Below are 17,275 nucleotides of genomic sequence, written 5' to 3' on the forward strand. Positions count from 1 at the left end.
ATGTCAATCTGAAAAAGTGTTCGTTCATGCAAACACATGCCATATTCCTCAACTTCATCATTACTGCCCAAGGTATTATCACTGATCCAAAAAAGAACTACATCATTTAGAGTGTCCTAGACCTAAAACCCTTTCTGAGGTTCAAAGTTTCCATAGATTAGTCTCCTTCTATAGGAAGCTCATTAGAGGGTTCAGTTCCATTATGGCACCTATCATTGATTGTCTAAAGAATGGTGAGTTTTCTTAGACCCTGGCTACTACCAAGGCCTTTGTTAACATCAAAATGAGAATGACCATCGCTCCTGTTCTTAGGCACACTTAGTAAACCCTTTGAGGTCAATTGTGATGCCTATCACCTTAATATAGGCATAGAAAGAATTCTAAGTCAAGAGAGTCAACCTATCACCTTTTTCAACGAGAAACTCAACGATGCAAAACAATATTATACAACCTATGACAAAGAATTCTATACAATTGTGCAATGTCTTGTTGTCTAACCACAAGAGTTTGTCTTGTTGTCTAACCACCAAGCTCTAAGGTACTCAAATACTCAAAAGAAGTTAAATGTCTGATATGCCAAGTGGGTTAAATTTCTCAATGAAACTCTTTTGTAATTAAACATTGTTTTAGCACTCAAAACAAAGCTACTGATGCCCTTAGTCAAGTTTCTACAATCCTATCTACCATGAGTGTCAAGGTCATAGGATTCGAACGATTAAAAGAAGAGAATATCCAATGTCCAGACTTCACTCAGATCTACCAAGAAGTCTAAGATGGAAACCTTCATAAACATATCAACTTTATTATTAAGGATGGTTACCTTTTTCGATCCACTAGATTATGTTCCCAAATCCTCCCTTCGAGACCTCCTTGTTTGGGAAATGCACGCGAGCGAATTAGCAGGTCACTTAGGCCAAGACAAGACTGTTGTATTAGTAAGGATAGATTTTACTAGCCTCCCTTAAAGCGATATGTTGCTCAAATAGTGTCACAATGTCGCACCTATCAAATTGTCAAAACTCACAAACACAATCCTGGCTTATACACCCCTTCCACTTGCCGCAGAACTAGCCCACTCCTTCGTTCAACATATTCATGATTTACATACTAAGATTCAACATAAAATTGTCATAAGTAATGAAAGTTACAAACTTGTTGTTAATGAACATCATAGAAGTTAAGAGTTTCAAATTGATGATTATGTCTTGGTTCACATTTGCCCTAAGAGATTCCCTAAAATCTCATTCAAGAAGTTGCAAGCCTGATCTGTTGGTCCTTTCCTCATCATCCAAAAACTAGAATCTAATACATGCATGCTCGATATACCTTTCGATTTAAATATAAGTTTAGCTTTTATTATGAAGGATTCAATTCCATATCATGGTACTTTTGAGCCGCCTCCGTCTACCAATGTTCTTGCATATGATAATCCTCCCAAAGCACCGACTCTCTCACGACACAAGATAATGTAGAGGCTATTCTTGATTATTGTCTTATTACGTCTACTAATAGAATCACTCAACACTTTCTTGTCAAGTAGTGTAATCGTCTAGCTTCCGTTGTCATATTATTTTGAAGGAACTTCGTGACTTTACGCTAGATTATTGGACCAAGATCTTGTAAATCACTCTCTAAGATCAAATTATTTTCCAATTAGAGATAAAGATGGAGAAATCATCTAGTTTTAAAGGATTTAACGATTTATTCTAAGTAAAGAAATCAATAAAAAAAGTCATTAATTAGTTGTCACAACCCAAGCCTGATGGGATAACTGACTTATCATTTTCGTTTGACCTAAACCACTGATCAAAATGCTTAAACTGAAATTAATAATAATACACTTATTAGACCCTTATAAGCTAATCTTAACCTTACCTATTTTTAATGTGAAACTAATCAAGGTGTTATGATTTCCCCCGCTCAGGGCTTGATGTCATTGTCAAGACCCATTATAGCCCAGATCAAACCCTAGTATAGTGCATGTAAAACATAGCCTAATGATGGCTCCAAATCGTGATGAATCCTTTGACTCAATCCACGAGTAGCTCTTTCCTACTTAAGCCCCCTTACCATGATCAAATACTAGGTCAGCTCTGATATTAAATATCACGACTCGAGCCTGATGGGCTAACTGGCCTATCAACTTTGTTTGGTTCAAACTACTGGTCAAAATGCTTAAACTGAATTTTTTGTAGTACACTCATCAAAACCCTTATATGCTAATCTTAATATTGCCCACTTCTAATGTGAGACTAATCAAGGTGTTACAATTTTCCCCCACTCAAGAGCTTGACATCCTCGTCAAGACCCAGCATAGTCCAGATTAAACCATAACATGGTGCATATGAAGCGTAGCCTAGTGGTGGTTCCACTCCGTGATGAGTCCTCTAACTCCATCCACGGATAACCCTTTCTTACTCAAGTCCCTTACTATGCTCCAGTACTAAGTCGGCTCTGATATCAAATGTCACGACCCAAGCCTGATAAGCTAACTAGCTCATCAACTTCGTTTAACCTAAACCATTGATCAAAATACTTAAGTTGAAGTTGATAATAATACACTCATCAAACCCTTATAAGTCAATCTTAATCTTGCCCATCTTTAATGTAAGACTAATCGTGGTGTTACAAGTTGGCTTAGAAACTCTAAGAATTGTGTGCAAAATTAAAGAATCTTTTGCCCTTTCTAGGTACTAACCTTAGGACTCTATTTTTGTATTAAGTATACTCTTTTTCTTCTCAGCGGTAATAAATTGTCTTAAAGTTGTTTAGGTCTCATTGAAGTTATATTTTTTATTTCTTAAGGGCATACAAGTTCCCTATGAGTTTACTCTTGGAAATCATTGCCTGCATTAATTGTACGAAGGCTCCTAAACTCCTATAAATAGTGGAGCTTGTCAATGGATCAAACACTTCAAATTTGAATGAAAAAACTTGCATTTCTCTACTCTTCTAGTCTCTTACACTCCTCTCTAATCTCACTCCTCACTTGCTCTCTTGCTTTGTGTTCTACATCAATCAGTGTTCAGGTTACTTTTAACCAACATTAGAAAATGTACATAAAGAAAATTGTAAACAAAACTAAAATTTAAGATTGTCAAATTTATTTTTTCTCACCAGCTTACATATGGCAAAGGTTGAATGATATTCTATTTCTAACATTCTTTAATGAAACAATTGTATGCAAAACAAGTATTTTAACACAAGGCAAAAGAAATCAAGAGTACCTCAATTATTATAAAGCCTTGCTCTTTTGCACAGGCATATATGGCAGCAGATTTTCCACTCTGCAAAGACCACAGATGAACAACTTGTCTAAGTGGCAATTTAGTTCAACTCATTCATCTTAGTCACTAGATGTGGGTGAGATGATCACATGATAAAAGGAACAGTAAGTCACCACCACTTGCAATTATAGAAAATGGGGGAGATATGATTTATGATTTCATTTTTTTTCTAATTTTCTTTGGTTCTTATTCCAAGTATATGATAACTTTTCAATTAGAAGATCAATTTTCTATTGCTATATATAAGGCTAAGTTATACAAAGTTCTAGAGTGTAAGATACATCAACATAAAATTCCCAGCATGGTCAGTATATCTTGAAGCAGGTCAAATGAAAAGTCCACTGTCTAGCATATGTGCATGATGAGCAGGGATTATCAATAAAAATCATAAAAAAACTAAGTACATTAGTACCAAAGATAATGAAAACAATCAAACAATGAGATTTTACTTCATAAAGCAAACCATATTATGGGTGATATATCAACCATCATATCAAAGTTTACACATGATATTTATCTGGAGAGTGTTTCTAGTAAAAATTTGTAGATAGAATCATAAAGAAAATTTTGTTTTAGTTTGTCCTAGCAAGGTTTCTACCAGTGATTGCAAAAGGCGCTCGGGCGCTCGCCTAGGCGCTCGGGCGAGGCGAGGCCCGAGCGCCTCGCTAATGTCCCAGGCGGCGCGCTTCAAACAGGCGCCGCCTAGGCGCTCGCCCGAGCCCAGGCGCTGGGCGCTTCGGGCGAGCGCCTGGGTAAACCAAGGCGACCGAACCAGAATTTTAGGTCTGGTTCGGCCCTGGTTCGGTTGTTAGTTGGTTCAATCGAACCAACTAAACCGATATAACCCCAACCCTAACCCAACACTAACCTGCTGCCGCTGCCGCTCTCGATCCCGATCGCGATCTCGTCGCTCGCTGCCGCTGCTCGCCGCTGTCGCTGCTCACGCCTCTCGCGAGCCCTCTCGCTGCTCGCGCCTCCTGCGAGCACTCCCGCTGCTCGCGCCTCCCGCGAGCCCACCCGGTTCTCGCGTCTCCTGCAAGCCCTCCCGCGAGCCTTCCCGCTGCTCGCGCCTCCCTCGAGCCCTCTCGCCTCCTGTGAGCCCTCCCGCGAGCCTTCCCGCTGCTCGCGCCTCCCTCGAGGCCTCCCGCTGCTCGCGCCTTCCGCTCCCTTTCCCTTTCCCGCCGCCGCTGCTGCTGCTGCTGCCGCTAACGCCGCTCGCCGCTGCTGCTGCTGCCGTCGCTCACCGTTGCTACTGCTGCCGCTGCCGCCGCCGCCGCCGCTCGCCGCTGCTTCCTCGTTTCTCCATCAGGCTCAGTATACTCTTAATATTAAGTTTATTGAATTTTGAAATGATTAATTTTCTGTTAATAGATTAATAATATATTATTTTGATTTTAATGTTGTTAATTTTTATTTATTTAAAATTATTAATTATATTATATATTTTTATATTTTAGCGCCTTACTTCGCTCGGGCGAGCGCCTAGCGCCTCGGGCGTTTGTGGACCTTGGCGCCTTTTGGCGCCTAGCGCTTTTTAAATCATTGGTTTCTACTATTGGAAACAACAAATACAAATAGATGACCATTTATCTGCAGTAACCATTGACTCGCAAATATGTTTAAAGCAAGGTATGCAATTTCGTACCGTACCGAAGTTTCGACGTTCGCTCGGTATGGTATGAAACTGTATACCGAGCGATATACCGCTCGATATATATATATATATATATATATATATATATATATATATATATAAGCCTACTTCGCATCGCCTCAGCGACGTCGCCTTTTCCTTCTCCCACGCGGGGCGACGTCGCCTCGTTTATATATATATATATATATAATATTTTTATAAAAGGCAACGTCGCGTTGCCTCGGTGACGTCGCCTCGTTTATATATATATATATATAGGCGACGCGACGTCGCTTTTTATAAAATATTTATATATATATATATAGTTCCGTTCGATAACGGGCGGTCCGTGTACCAGTAAGCTGACGGAACGGTACATACCGCCCGTACCGGGCGGTATTATTCGAAATTGCATACCTTGGTTTGAAGTAACACGTACCAAACATAAATAAGCTGTTTCTAGTTAACAGCTTAAAGCAATGTGAAAAACAAGTAGGATACATGTAATAGAGCAAGTTTAACTCTTCCCAATCTGGTACCAGAATGTGCATATCTACTGTGGCACCTTAACAAATGACAGAAAGAACTAGGCATTAAGTTTTAAAATCCATGAGGTACACCACAGTATTTATTGGTCCGGCAGGGGACTGACACATGGATTGGGCAATTTTGTTTGGTCCAGTTCAAAATAAGATGCACTGGATGGTAAGTACATACCCGGTTTTTTTTTCTCTCTTAAGTTTCTGTAAATCATTTTTGGCCGTAAATTGACAAGGTTCTCAAAGTTGTAAACCTGCTTTTATAGAGCCTTTGGAAAGTTTACAACTTCTAGAAAACTATAAACAGCAACAGTTGTTTGCAGAGATTACTCCTCCCCTCTATCTCTCTCTCTGCTGCAACTACAGACAAAGCTGCAAATTTAACCTCCACCACAACTGCAGCTGCATCTGCTGAACCAACAGCAGCCTTCACCTCCGCATCTGCCTCCTCTCATCACCACCGCCATCCTCTCCTCATGTCACCACCATCACCTCCTTTAATATGCATTGCATCTCCTTCACTTCTCAGCCGCCTTGTCCTTCACCACCTCCGCCTTCTCTGTTGGTTCCCTCTCCACCATCATCTCCACCTCCCCCATCTTCTCTCCTATTTCTCTTTCTCTCTCTCTCTCTCTCTGCTCTGGGCGGTATTGACACATACCGAGTATTGGTACATCAGTTCATACCAGAACCATATTTGGCCCAGCAGCGGTCAACCATATTGGCACCAGACCAAGTTTTTAAACCATGGTAATCTAAAGCAAAATCCCACCCACTTAAGTTTTCTGAGACATGATATTATCAAGAAAATTAGAGAAAATCAGATCCCAGATGATTAGTTAACAGAAAGTTCTAGAAACACAACCATTATCAAATCTATCAAGAACAAAGACACAAAAAAACAGATACTAATTATTTGCAGGTCAATACGCACCCCAACTGGCCCGGTAATCAAAAGCACATTGCTAAGTTTGAAATCATCTTCTCGGTCATCCATATCAAATTCAGTCTCAGAGAAGATTTCATCATCTTCAACTGTATAATGCTCCCTAGAGCTACATTTCTTGCCACTTTTTTGACCTTTGTCATGCCAAGACTTGAGCCATTCACTAAGCTGTCTAACTGATTGAAAATTTCCACAGACCTGCAGAACCAACCTGATAAAGTTAGCCTCTCATATCTGAGATGTTGATCAATGATAAAATAAATTTTATGTGATAGCAGCAGGATTTTCTTTTTGGTAGCATATCTGCTGACTAGCACAAACCAAGCAGAATGAAAAATCAAGCATATTTGGTAAGGCACAAGTGCCAATTATCCATACTAATGCAGGCTAGTGTGCCTGTCCTTGCTCTGATCAAAATTCAAAATTGTTAGCTTTCTGTATTCCAAGAGCAGCACAAGGAGAGAGCAAACTTGAATCTCACCTCTGAGGCATTTTCTGGCTGGTACTTGGCTGTCCAGAGGCTACATTCAGGGCAATACTCAGAACGTCTATAGTATGACAACAACCTAAAAAATTCAGAAACAATTTCCGGGGAAGCCAAGATTAAAAGTTCAACAAACAAAAGGCTACAGATAGAGATTTTCCAAAAATTGACATAGTGCCTATAAGATCAGCACAAAAAAAAGAGAAATTCCATATTTCTTACCTTTCTTTATGAAGTTCATCCTGATGCCTGCTCTCTGAGTTTTCTACATAACTACCACATCTTGATAACAAAGGAAAGTTGCTATTTAGATGGTACTGGAAATACATATACAGTCAGAAGAATGGTGCCAAAAGAACAAAAACAACAGTGAGGACCTTACAAACACATACATGATTAGTTTTGAGCATGTAACAGTCAGCAATGAAATACCTCTAGGTAGGGCAATAGCTGCTGCTTTTCATATTGCCCATCAGATACTACAAATGTGGTTATTGTGGAGCTCTTTTCTTCTGTGTTTGATGTTTGATTCATGTGCATCTCCTCAAGAAAAGAAGTATCTAGCCTTAAAGGCTTAACTAAGCCCCCACAAACCACTAAAGAATCTTCCAAAGCACGACCACCATAGTCAAGGGTTTGCCCCATAAAGTTCCAATTACCCCAATCCAATGAAACGTCATCAACCTAAAACCGAAAAAAGAGCAAGATATACTACTGAAACAGTCATATTTAGGAACATCATATGCTGATAACCTTTACAGAAAGTCAGAAAGTAGAAACCAACATAACTATGCACCTGAGTACCAAGTATATGAACAGGTGCATAAGAAATAACTTCGCCCCACGTATACCAAGGCAATTGCCTGTCCTCCAACTTCTTAGTATCTTGGACCTCTTGCAACATCTTGACTTCTTTTCTAGAAGTGAATAATGGGTGCATCTGCTTTCCTGCGGATAAGTGCATGTTTTCCTGTCAATAGAAACAATAGTTTGTTCTCAGTCAATCTGACAGAGCAACCTAAATTACATGGGGTTAAAAAAATTATAATTGAAAACTTTTACAAAAAGGTGAAGCCTAGTTATATTGTTAATAATACTCATCTGCTGGATAGGTATAACAGCTACTCTTTAAAATAGAGGATTGGAAAGACATACAGATACAGAAAAAAAAGAACTGAACTGTAAAACCCCACGGTCATGCGACTCCAGCAGGAAAAAGAACATCATGTTTACACTTTTTATAGGACCCCAACCTCCTTGAGAACCAAACCTCTCTTTAACTTTTAAAATTCTAAATGGCTCTCTACAGGAGCCATGTAAACCTTTTTCATAAAGGCAAAAATGTCAATGTATGATTATGCATAAAAGGTAGAAATACAGTACGATCATTCTAGAATAAAGATTGCATTGCCTAGACAAAAGGAAAACACACAAAGATACAAGAAGAGAACAATTGCACATGAAAGTACACAGGAAATTTTCTACTTGGAAAACATGGAAATGTTGACGGTGAATTATGATTGAATCAATTTGGAATTTCTGAACCATAGAGTCTCTGGAAACAAATTGTTGACAATTATGGGGAGCACGTGAGAGTATTATCTGCTCTGGAAATGTAAGGGAAGATTTTGAAAATCAATCCAATATCGGTTTTGGCAACTTATCAGGCAAACATGGTACCAAGATACTGAGCAGTATACCAACTTGTACCACCTAGTCTTACTGAATAAAATAATAAAAAATGGTATATCAAGGAGTATCAACCTGCATGATCCATTACTAGTGCTTGGTTGGACCAGTAAAAAATTAGTTGGCCCATGTCAGCCTGACAGGTACTTTAAACCATGGTATGCAGTACCGAATTGTCACGGACAAACTTCTAAACAAGATGTTTGATGTAATGCTTATGTATGTCCGTGTCTTTTGGCATGTTCATGCCTTGTACAGCATGTAGAGAGGCGGCCGAAGGCTTAATAGTCTCATTTTAGTTGGGTTGGTGGCCTCTTTAGGCTTGTAAATAAAGGTTGTGTCATGTGGACACGTGCGAGAGATTCTCGATCTGTAATAGATCATTTTACCCTTTGTTGTGCAACTGTTCAGAGCTTGTAAAGTCTGTTTGTAATTTGCATTGTCTATGAAGTGTTTTTCGGAGATGTTTACTTGTGGATCTCGATTGAGGCGTTCTCTCTAACCCGTTCTCTCTTTTATTGGTCCTAAGGGACAATGGGAGACTTCGGAGAGGCTGACATTTGCGGACGGACACACAAGGGTGCCGCACGACTTAGGCAAAACCAGCTAAGTCCGTGACAGATGGTATCAGAGCGGGACAAGCACTCATAGAAACACTTAGCATGCAAACGTGGGGGACCTAGCGGGGCTGCGTTGAGGGCAGTCAGCACACACGCGACTGTTTGGGGGAAAACGGGCATAGAGATGTTGGGAAAAGGAGTCGCTCGGAGGAGCAAGCATCTGACATTGGCATTCAGAGGAATGGCCAACCCTTCGCGCAAGAGGCACCACGAGAACAGGCAAGCTTGGAAGAATGCGGAGCGCACAAAGGTTGGGATGGCTGAGTTTGATCTACGGCTCAACGTTGACAACTATACTTGATGGTGCTCAAGACAAGCAAGGCGCTTGGTAAAGGATGAGACCATGCAAGGTGGAATGAGTTACTCAGCGATCGACAGAGTTATGCAAAGCTCACAGAGGTGAGGGGAATTGCTAACTCAAAGAATTCGGTACTCATGCATGGGCTTGTATGCGGACGATGGAATGTTCGCGGCCATCCCAAGGCGACCGAAACTCGGCGCCATGGAGCATTGAATCTTTCTCTTCGGCATGTGAAGGATACGTCCATAGGAGGCTGAAGTGTGCAACGAGTTCAGCATGTTGCTAGGCCTTGAGTGGTGCAGCGGGGGTTGTATTGACGTGGAGTCGCAATCTAGCAAGTGCGTTTGCAGGAGGCAGAACAATGCACAGTTTGTTCAGTAGATCGGAGTAGTCCAAGGGGATGGTGGTCTCCGAAACAAAGAGAGATGTTGCTCCAATGGGACAGTTATCCAGGAGGGATAAGTCCCGGCTCTCCAGAGGGAGAATCATGTGGGACGGACCTCACATGTTGAGGAGTACCTCAACAAACAACGACTTCACGAAGCTCAATGGACTGAGCAAGCGACGAGGAGTCATCACATGATCTCGCTTGAGAGAATGCATTGGTGGATGCATTGCGAGATCAAGTGGGGGAGCGACCCAAAGCAACTTAAATGAAGGCACACTTGGAGTCGATGTGGAGATCGGACTCAAGGGAGGGCTGACCCGTGGAATGGTGGGCGCAAGGGCCACCATCGACTCAATGCAAAAACGAGGAGCGGAGCAACTTGGGTGTAACTTGGCAAAGTACCCAAGCCGTATGAAGGGAGCCAGCATAGAAGTTGGAACATGGAGCGGAGGCACAGTGCTTCCCTTAGACAGAGGTCAAGGACATGAACTCTTGCAAAGGCAAGAGTAGAATCATATTGTTCCATGGGTTCTTCATTCTAACGGAGTGAACTCATCTTGCATTGTGCCAAAGACGAAAGGAGCTTCTGGGAACATGCACCTTATCTCGGAGAAGCATTTGATGGAGGAACTAAGGCGATTCAATTTGCGGAGGCGAAATTGGGTTCAGAAGGCCTTAGCACGGGGCAAGAGGACTCAGAGGTGGGTACTCTTAAAGAATATGCCACGGTGTTGCCATTCAAGTTGTCATGAAAGAAGCGGTGCGCAGCGGAGATTGTGCTGGTAGGGGCAGAGGCCCAGGATCTAGACAATGGTGCACAAATTACAGTGAAGTCGGTGGACTTCGGGAGCTACTAGGCGACGGACTATCCTAGAGCGATGCTTCATCTAGGTGTGACCCAAGAGTGGGTGGATGAAGGTCGATTGTCAAAGGAGCGAACAAAATCGAAGGTGGAAGAGACCCTCCGATGTATTGGCAGAGGCCACACATGGAGGGTTCACAATTCGAGTTTATTCCACAAAGATCAGAATGCAATGGAGATGTCACCAGGAAGCGACATGGTGCAGCGGATCGTGGTGGAACAGTTCGTGGCAATGCGATACACACGACATAGTCCCGTGAGGGACTAGATCATATGGAGGTATGATCGGGAGATACTGGAAGCTCCACTTCGGTGAACAACACGACGGCAAGAAGGGCTATGGATTCAAGGAGTGAAGGCCATGGTACCGCAGAGGCAGGTCTTCCGTGAGCGCATCGAATTTTGCATCGGATGAAAGCCTTGGTCATCAGCATATGAGGGCTGTGTTCCACCAAGGGAAAAGTTCGAATGCAAGTACCAGTGAGTTCCATGGGAGGGACTTGATCATGCAGAGGTATGATCGAAGCAGCTGGAGAGTTGGACTGCTCCAGAGCTCATATTCGCTTAAGGGAGCCCGACAAGTCAGAGGACAAGGTCGAGTAAGCGAACGTTGCTGCCAAGGAAGCTAAGGAGAACAAAATCGATGTAAACCCTATAATGCGATGGCAGAGGCCATGCATGGGAGTTGCAATCTGTCTTTCCATCGACCAAAGGAGAGCTGCTTGGAGAACACTGAGGTGTTGAAGCAGGGGGTCGAAAGGGGCGAGGAAGCAACGACGAGTCCAGAGGGACTTAGCTACCCAAAATCAAGCATCAGTGGACTCGGAGGAGTGCCACAGAAGCATATCTACTGATTGTGAAGAAAAGGGATGCAGATGCAAGACGACGGATAGTAGGGCCATGGGCATGGCAGCGTCATGGTACCGCAGAGGCGAGACTTCCGTGAAAGTCATTGATCCCTTGCTCTCATGGAGGGAGAGCGCTTGGTCGTGAAAGGGGCCGAGGAGGTGGAGAATGCAAAGGCAATCTCCAAGTACTGAGACAAGGCTGAAGGGCAGAGGCCGAAGAACTTCGTAAGACCGGTGTCAATGAACTTCTCATCAAGATAGCCGAAAGTGAAGGACTTCGGGTCATGCAAGAGTGCATAACCAAGGAACGAAGCAAGCAGTACGCGGTGCTGTACCTTTGCTACTCAGTGGAGTAGGCGGCAGGGTTGATGGAGAAGACGGTACAATCCCAGAGGCAACCAAACCTATGAGAGAATTACTCCAAGTTGGGGTGAAAACTTCCTGCATTCCAGAAGTTCGATGGCATTGAGAAGGTGAATCACAGTAACTAACTCAACGCAAGGAGTGCAAACACTTCAAGTGCTTCAGAAGCGTGAGCAAAGAGCAGGCAAAGGCTAGTAACCAGCTCGATGCATGGAGTACAACCTCGAGGAGGCGGGCGAAGTCAAGTAACCTTTGCCTTCTCAACTCTTAAGAGAATGGGCGAAGCCGAGTACCCCAATTCTCTTATCTATCCAGCAGAGGAGCTCTGCACAAGTTCAAAGACCCTTCGAAGATAATGGAAGACAATAGTTGTCAAATCCTCACCAACGGTGATTAGTGCTACTGAGAGTAGATTGTCCGCTTCATTTCCCAACGAAATGCCAATCGAAAACGGAAGTGATGCGAACCTACTTGGATGTGACAACTAAGTGAAAGAAGAGTCAATGAGCAAATTTTGTGGAGGAATGACCAAAAACTTCATAAGTTTGCGAGACGATGCTCGTTAAAGCTCCAACAAGCATCCACCCAGTTCAAGCAACATGAGGAATTTGAGAGATTGGCGCAGTAAGGATGGTCTTTTCCTTCATCTGGGGGATCAGCAGGAATCAACAAGGATCAACACAACTCAGCCAACCCCACACCAGAGTCAGAGTCATTGGTGAGTTGAAGCAGCATGGCGGATCAAAGGTTCGACTACTCAAAAACAGTAGCGGAGAGCAGTTGGGAGCCAAGAGGCGCATTGTAGCTGGAGCAGAAGATTGAAGACTCAGCAAAGGCAAAGAGTTGCAGTGTCGACAAAGGCTTCAACGAGGTTGTCGAAGGAATAAGTGGGGGAGAATGTCACGGACAAACTTCTAAACAAGATGTTTGATGTAATGCTTATGTATGTCCGTGTCTTTTGGCATGTTCATGCCTTGTACAGCATGTAGAGGGGCGACCGAAGGCTTAATAGTCCCATTTTAGTTGGGTTGGTGGCCTCTTTAGGCTTGTAAATAAATATTGTGTCATGTGGACACGTGCGAGAGATTCTCGATCTGTAATGGACCATTTTACCCTTTGTTGTGCAACTGTTCAAAGCTTGTAAAGTTTGTTTGTAATTTGCATTGTCTATGAAGTGTTTTTCGGAGATGTTTGCTTGTGGATCCCGATTGAGGCGTTCTCTCTAACTCGTTCTCTCTTTTATTGGTCCTAAGGGACAATGGGAGACTTCGGGGAGGCTGACCTTTGCGGACGGACACGCAAGGGTGCCGCACGACTTAGGCAAAACCAGCTAAGTCCGTGACAGAATGGTACCGCCCGGTACGGGCGGTACGTACCGGTCCGACGGCATACCGGTACGCAGACTGTCCGGTACCGCTACAATGCTACAGAATTACACTGTAGTAGTGCTACAGTACTACAGTACTACAGTACTATAGTAATGAAGAAAATATATAAAATTGTTCGGTACACCAAGGTGTACCGCTTGATACGCCCTGGTGTACCGCTCGGTACGCCCTGGTGTATCACTCGATACACCGGTACCATACCGTACCGAGCCAATCTCGAAACACCGGTACAGTACGATATTGCATACCTTGCTTTAAACCATGATATGAATCAAATGTTTCCATTACATGTTAGTGCAAATTTTGGAATACATACATCTTCAACCTATAAGATCTTACATCATGCAAGAATGCAGACTACACCATGTATGCAGTATTAATAGACAGGATATGACACTAAAATTCTTGAGCTTTCAATAATGTTGAACGAACTGGTCAGGAATCTGTGTTTCATCAGTTCTATTAATGTCAGACACATTACTTACAAATTTGTGATACTGTAACTGTGTAATGTAAAGAACAACATAGTTTAGAGATTATATATGAGTTAATTTATTGTCATTCATTCTTAAATTATTTATAGATAATGAGAATAAGCAATGACCAGTACATAGTGAAATTCTTCGACTGTAAAAGAAAGGTGCAGAAGAAACATTCCATGAAGCTGCATGTAACTAAGGTAAATAAAATTCCTGGAACACCAACAATAATTTAGGGAATTACCAGCAAACAAAAGAGTGAAAATACTAAGTACCTCGGCTGCTAGCTTTGCCTCTAAGTGAAGATTACACTTTGGGCTGAATGGGCCATCTAGATCCTTTGTGGCATCAGATTTACTAGCATCACTACTCTGACAATTCTTCAAACTTTTGCCACTCTTATTACCTTCAAAAATGCTCCAAGGAATCAATCCTCATTATAGAATCTAAACAAAAAATAAGGAAAAGAGTTCACTTCCTCTATTTTGCTGAATGTCCTAAATAACACTTTTACAAGCAAGATATAGGGGCATGTATGAATATGCATAAAATGCATTAGCAGCATCCAGAATCTTTTACCCATTGTTAAAACTGAAAATTAGGTCAATTTATATTTTCCAAAGAAGTGCGAAATACAAGAAAACAAGACTTTCTTTAGTCATGTTTAAAGGAAATACATGAGGAAATTCTGAACTTCTAAGCAAAAATTATACTATTAGGCATGAGCACTCAAATTCCTGGAAATTTCAACTTCACAAAGAGAGTAACAGGCTCAAAGGGTAAGCATTATATAGTTACCAAGCGAGGATAATGTATTTGGTCAGAATCATCTAATTTGTTCACTGATCGAGGATAATGTATTCAGTCAGTGATGCACCATTAACAATTTCATGCACATTCTCTATGGTTAATCATAGAACCCCTTGCCTTACAATTGCACTAAAAAATGAAGAATTGTCCAAGAATCCAATATTTATGACAGTAATATTTTGCACAGTTCTTCTTCTGACCAAGTCAGGGCATGTAGATCTCAAATTCTATTCTATTCTTTAACAATCCTCAATATGATACATAGTAGATATGACATTCTTTAACCATCCTCATTACATTACAAAACTCATCTACATGAGAATCTAGCGTGTTTGGGTTATCATATCTGCATTTATTAGACACAAGAAATATGTATGAATGGGAGTAATATTGATCATTTCACGTCATTCCACCATACTCTATAATTTTAGAATTATACACTGATTATGAATCCTTTTTTTATTGTTCATGCTCTCTGCATTTTTTCTTTTTAATTTATTTGAGTGCAACCTTTCTGAATTATTTTTCTTCATGTTGTTATCATGGGCTATTTTAATTTCCATTCTTTGGACATGCATACTATTTGAAGGGTGAGAGAGGCCACTAAGTTTGCCATGCCAAGAATGAAACTTAATGGTGCCTCAAATATTAACACAACACGAGTGAATTTAGAATGGCCTCTAGGGTTCTTGATCACAAGAAAAACAGGAGTCATGACAGTCCATTAGATACCCCCTGTTTTTAATAATAACATTGATACTAGTGAGACCTCAACCTAAATGACAGGAACCAATGCTTCAAAAACAGAAATTAACCAAGTCTGCATTCAGTTTCACATTAAAAAATGATTAAAGAATTTTTATCAGAACAATTAATACGTGGTATTAAACTTCATCATTTTTTCGTACAAAAGCTAATGAGAAATTTTATATGCTTTATACATAAGCATATTCAATAATGATACTGTTTAAGACTCATTAGAGAGAAGTTACTGTAACAGTTAAAGAATAGCTTATAAATATATATATTAATATGTCACATGTGCAAGCCATCTTATGCATTAAATAGTTTGTTGGGTCACTCTACAGTACATGAAAATATTGCTTTTATTTAATAATATGATGCATCTCCAATCATCTACTTCCTGGGGGCAGCAACATATTTGACGATGCCTATATGTAAATTTACCAGGTGATACCAACGAACTTTTGTTTCCCGTTCTTGGTGTCCTTCTGGTAATTGGAGACTGCAAGGGAAGTTTTAAAGAGATTAGACAATATGCATGTAAAAAAAATCTTGAATTCAGAAGAAAAATTGTCGGCTCTATAAAGATTGAAAGCAGGGATGCAAAAAGGTAAAGATTCAATGTTTCTTCTTGAGAGAATCATTGAAAAAAAGATTGGCAACACATTGAACTGAATCTTGGCTTGTTCTCATGACTGGAAATTAAAGGGAACTCGAAATCCGGCTTGCCACCAAACTCCAATAGAAAAAGAAAAGGGACAGAAATTTGAGGATACAAGAGACAGAAAACAACAAAAGAAACCTAGAAACGGTCAGATATTTAAACCTAACCCCAAACAAAAAGACCGATCTGCAAGAAATCACCTTCTTGGGAGTTTTTGCCTTGGGTTTCCTCTTCCTCTCCCGCTTCCCCGTGTTCTCCCCCTCGGTGTCTTCCCGCTCGCTCTCCCCCGCCTCCACCACATCCGTCGCGGCCGCCTCTCCACCATCTCCCCTGGGTCGACCCCAACAAAGCTTGGACTGGACGCATCTCCGCCGCCGCTTCGCCTCGGAGGGCGACGGCGTGCCCTCGATCTCCCTCAGCATTGCTTCTTCCACGGATTTGCCCATCAGATTTCCGGAACCGATCGTTGCAGATCGAACTCCAGCCAACTGATATTCGGACCAACAACAGCTAGGGTTCGAGGAGGAGAGCACGGCGGGAGATTTTGGCGAACTCGGATGAGTTCCCGCGCTCAAGGAGAGACCGTGGGGCGGGTTTGCGATCTCCGAGAAATTAACCGATCTCCGCGTCCATCAAGCTATAACCCAAAAAAAACACCTTTTCTATTTTTTAATCTTCGGTATCACGTGCCTTCAACGTGATAGCGTCGTAGCGAAGCCCTGACGAGGTTGTTTCTCCAGCATTTCTTAACTATAATTGAAATCGGTCATTAGTTTGTTATACCAACAACGATTTCCATCGATCATCTTGTAGCTCGCTAAAAGATATCGTTCGACATGACGTTTAATCCAATCCTAACGATATTTTATCAATTATATTATGATATGATATATCATTTCATATATTCTAAATTAATTAGATAATTAGGAATTTAATTAATTTTGTCCCATCATTACAAAGATTGAAGTGACTTTCCTTCCTTCCACTCATAAAATTAAAAAAAAAAAAAATTGTATTAAAATTTAAGTTAAAAAAGTATCAGTCTAACTTCCAATGCAAGAATGATGATTAGTAATACCAAACTGCATCAATCTTTAAAAAACAAAAGATTTTGATCATCCCGGTGGGTGTCACAAAGAAAAAAAAAGAAATGAGGTTTGGTAATTCCCAGCTACGCTATTATTAATTGGACAAGAATATTGAATCTTGTATTTTGACGATGAAGTCAAT

General features: G+C 41.4%; 1 protein-coding gene across 2 annotated transcripts in view; it reads right to left on the bottom strand.

Annotated features, from left to right (window-relative positions):
* LOC103985271 (uncharacterized) overlaps positions 1-16,680 on the bottom strand; it is a 38,573-nt gene extending 21,893 nt beyond the window's left edge. The window contains exons 1-9 of one of the 2 annotated variants that reach the window (XM_065183489.1): positions 16,246-16,680; positions 15,826-15,883; positions 14,103-14,233; positions 7,686-7,859; positions 7,322-7,573; positions 7,112-7,206; positions 6,887-6,971; positions 6,394-6,603; positions 3,228-3,287 (exon numbers count right to left, since the gene is read on the bottom strand). In XM_065183489.1, the coding sequence (XP_065039561.1) occupies positions 3,228-3,287; positions 6,394-6,603; positions 6,887-6,971; positions 7,112-7,206; positions 7,322-7,573; positions 7,686-7,859; positions 14,103-14,233; positions 15,826-15,883; positions 16,246-16,491 (1,311 nt within the window). In that variant the 5' untranslated portion in view covers positions 16,492-16,680. The remainder of the gene's footprint in view (positions 1-3,227; positions 3,288-6,393; positions 6,604-6,886; positions 6,972-7,111; positions 7,207-7,321; positions 7,574-7,685; positions 7,860-14,102; positions 14,234-15,825; positions 15,884-16,245) is intronic. The other variant, XM_018826742.2, reaches the window with a different exon arrangement.
* Positions 16,681-17,275: the final 595 nt, after the last annotated feature.

Source organism: Musa acuminata, chromosome BXJ1-5 (assembly GCF_036884655.1).
Source record: "Musa acuminata AAA Group cultivar baxijiao chromosome BXJ1-5, Cavendish_Baxijiao_AAA, whole genome shotgun sequence".
Classification (NCBI taxonomy): domain Eukaryota; kingdom Viridiplantae; phylum Streptophyta; class Magnoliopsida; order Zingiberales; family Musaceae; genus Musa; species Musa acuminata.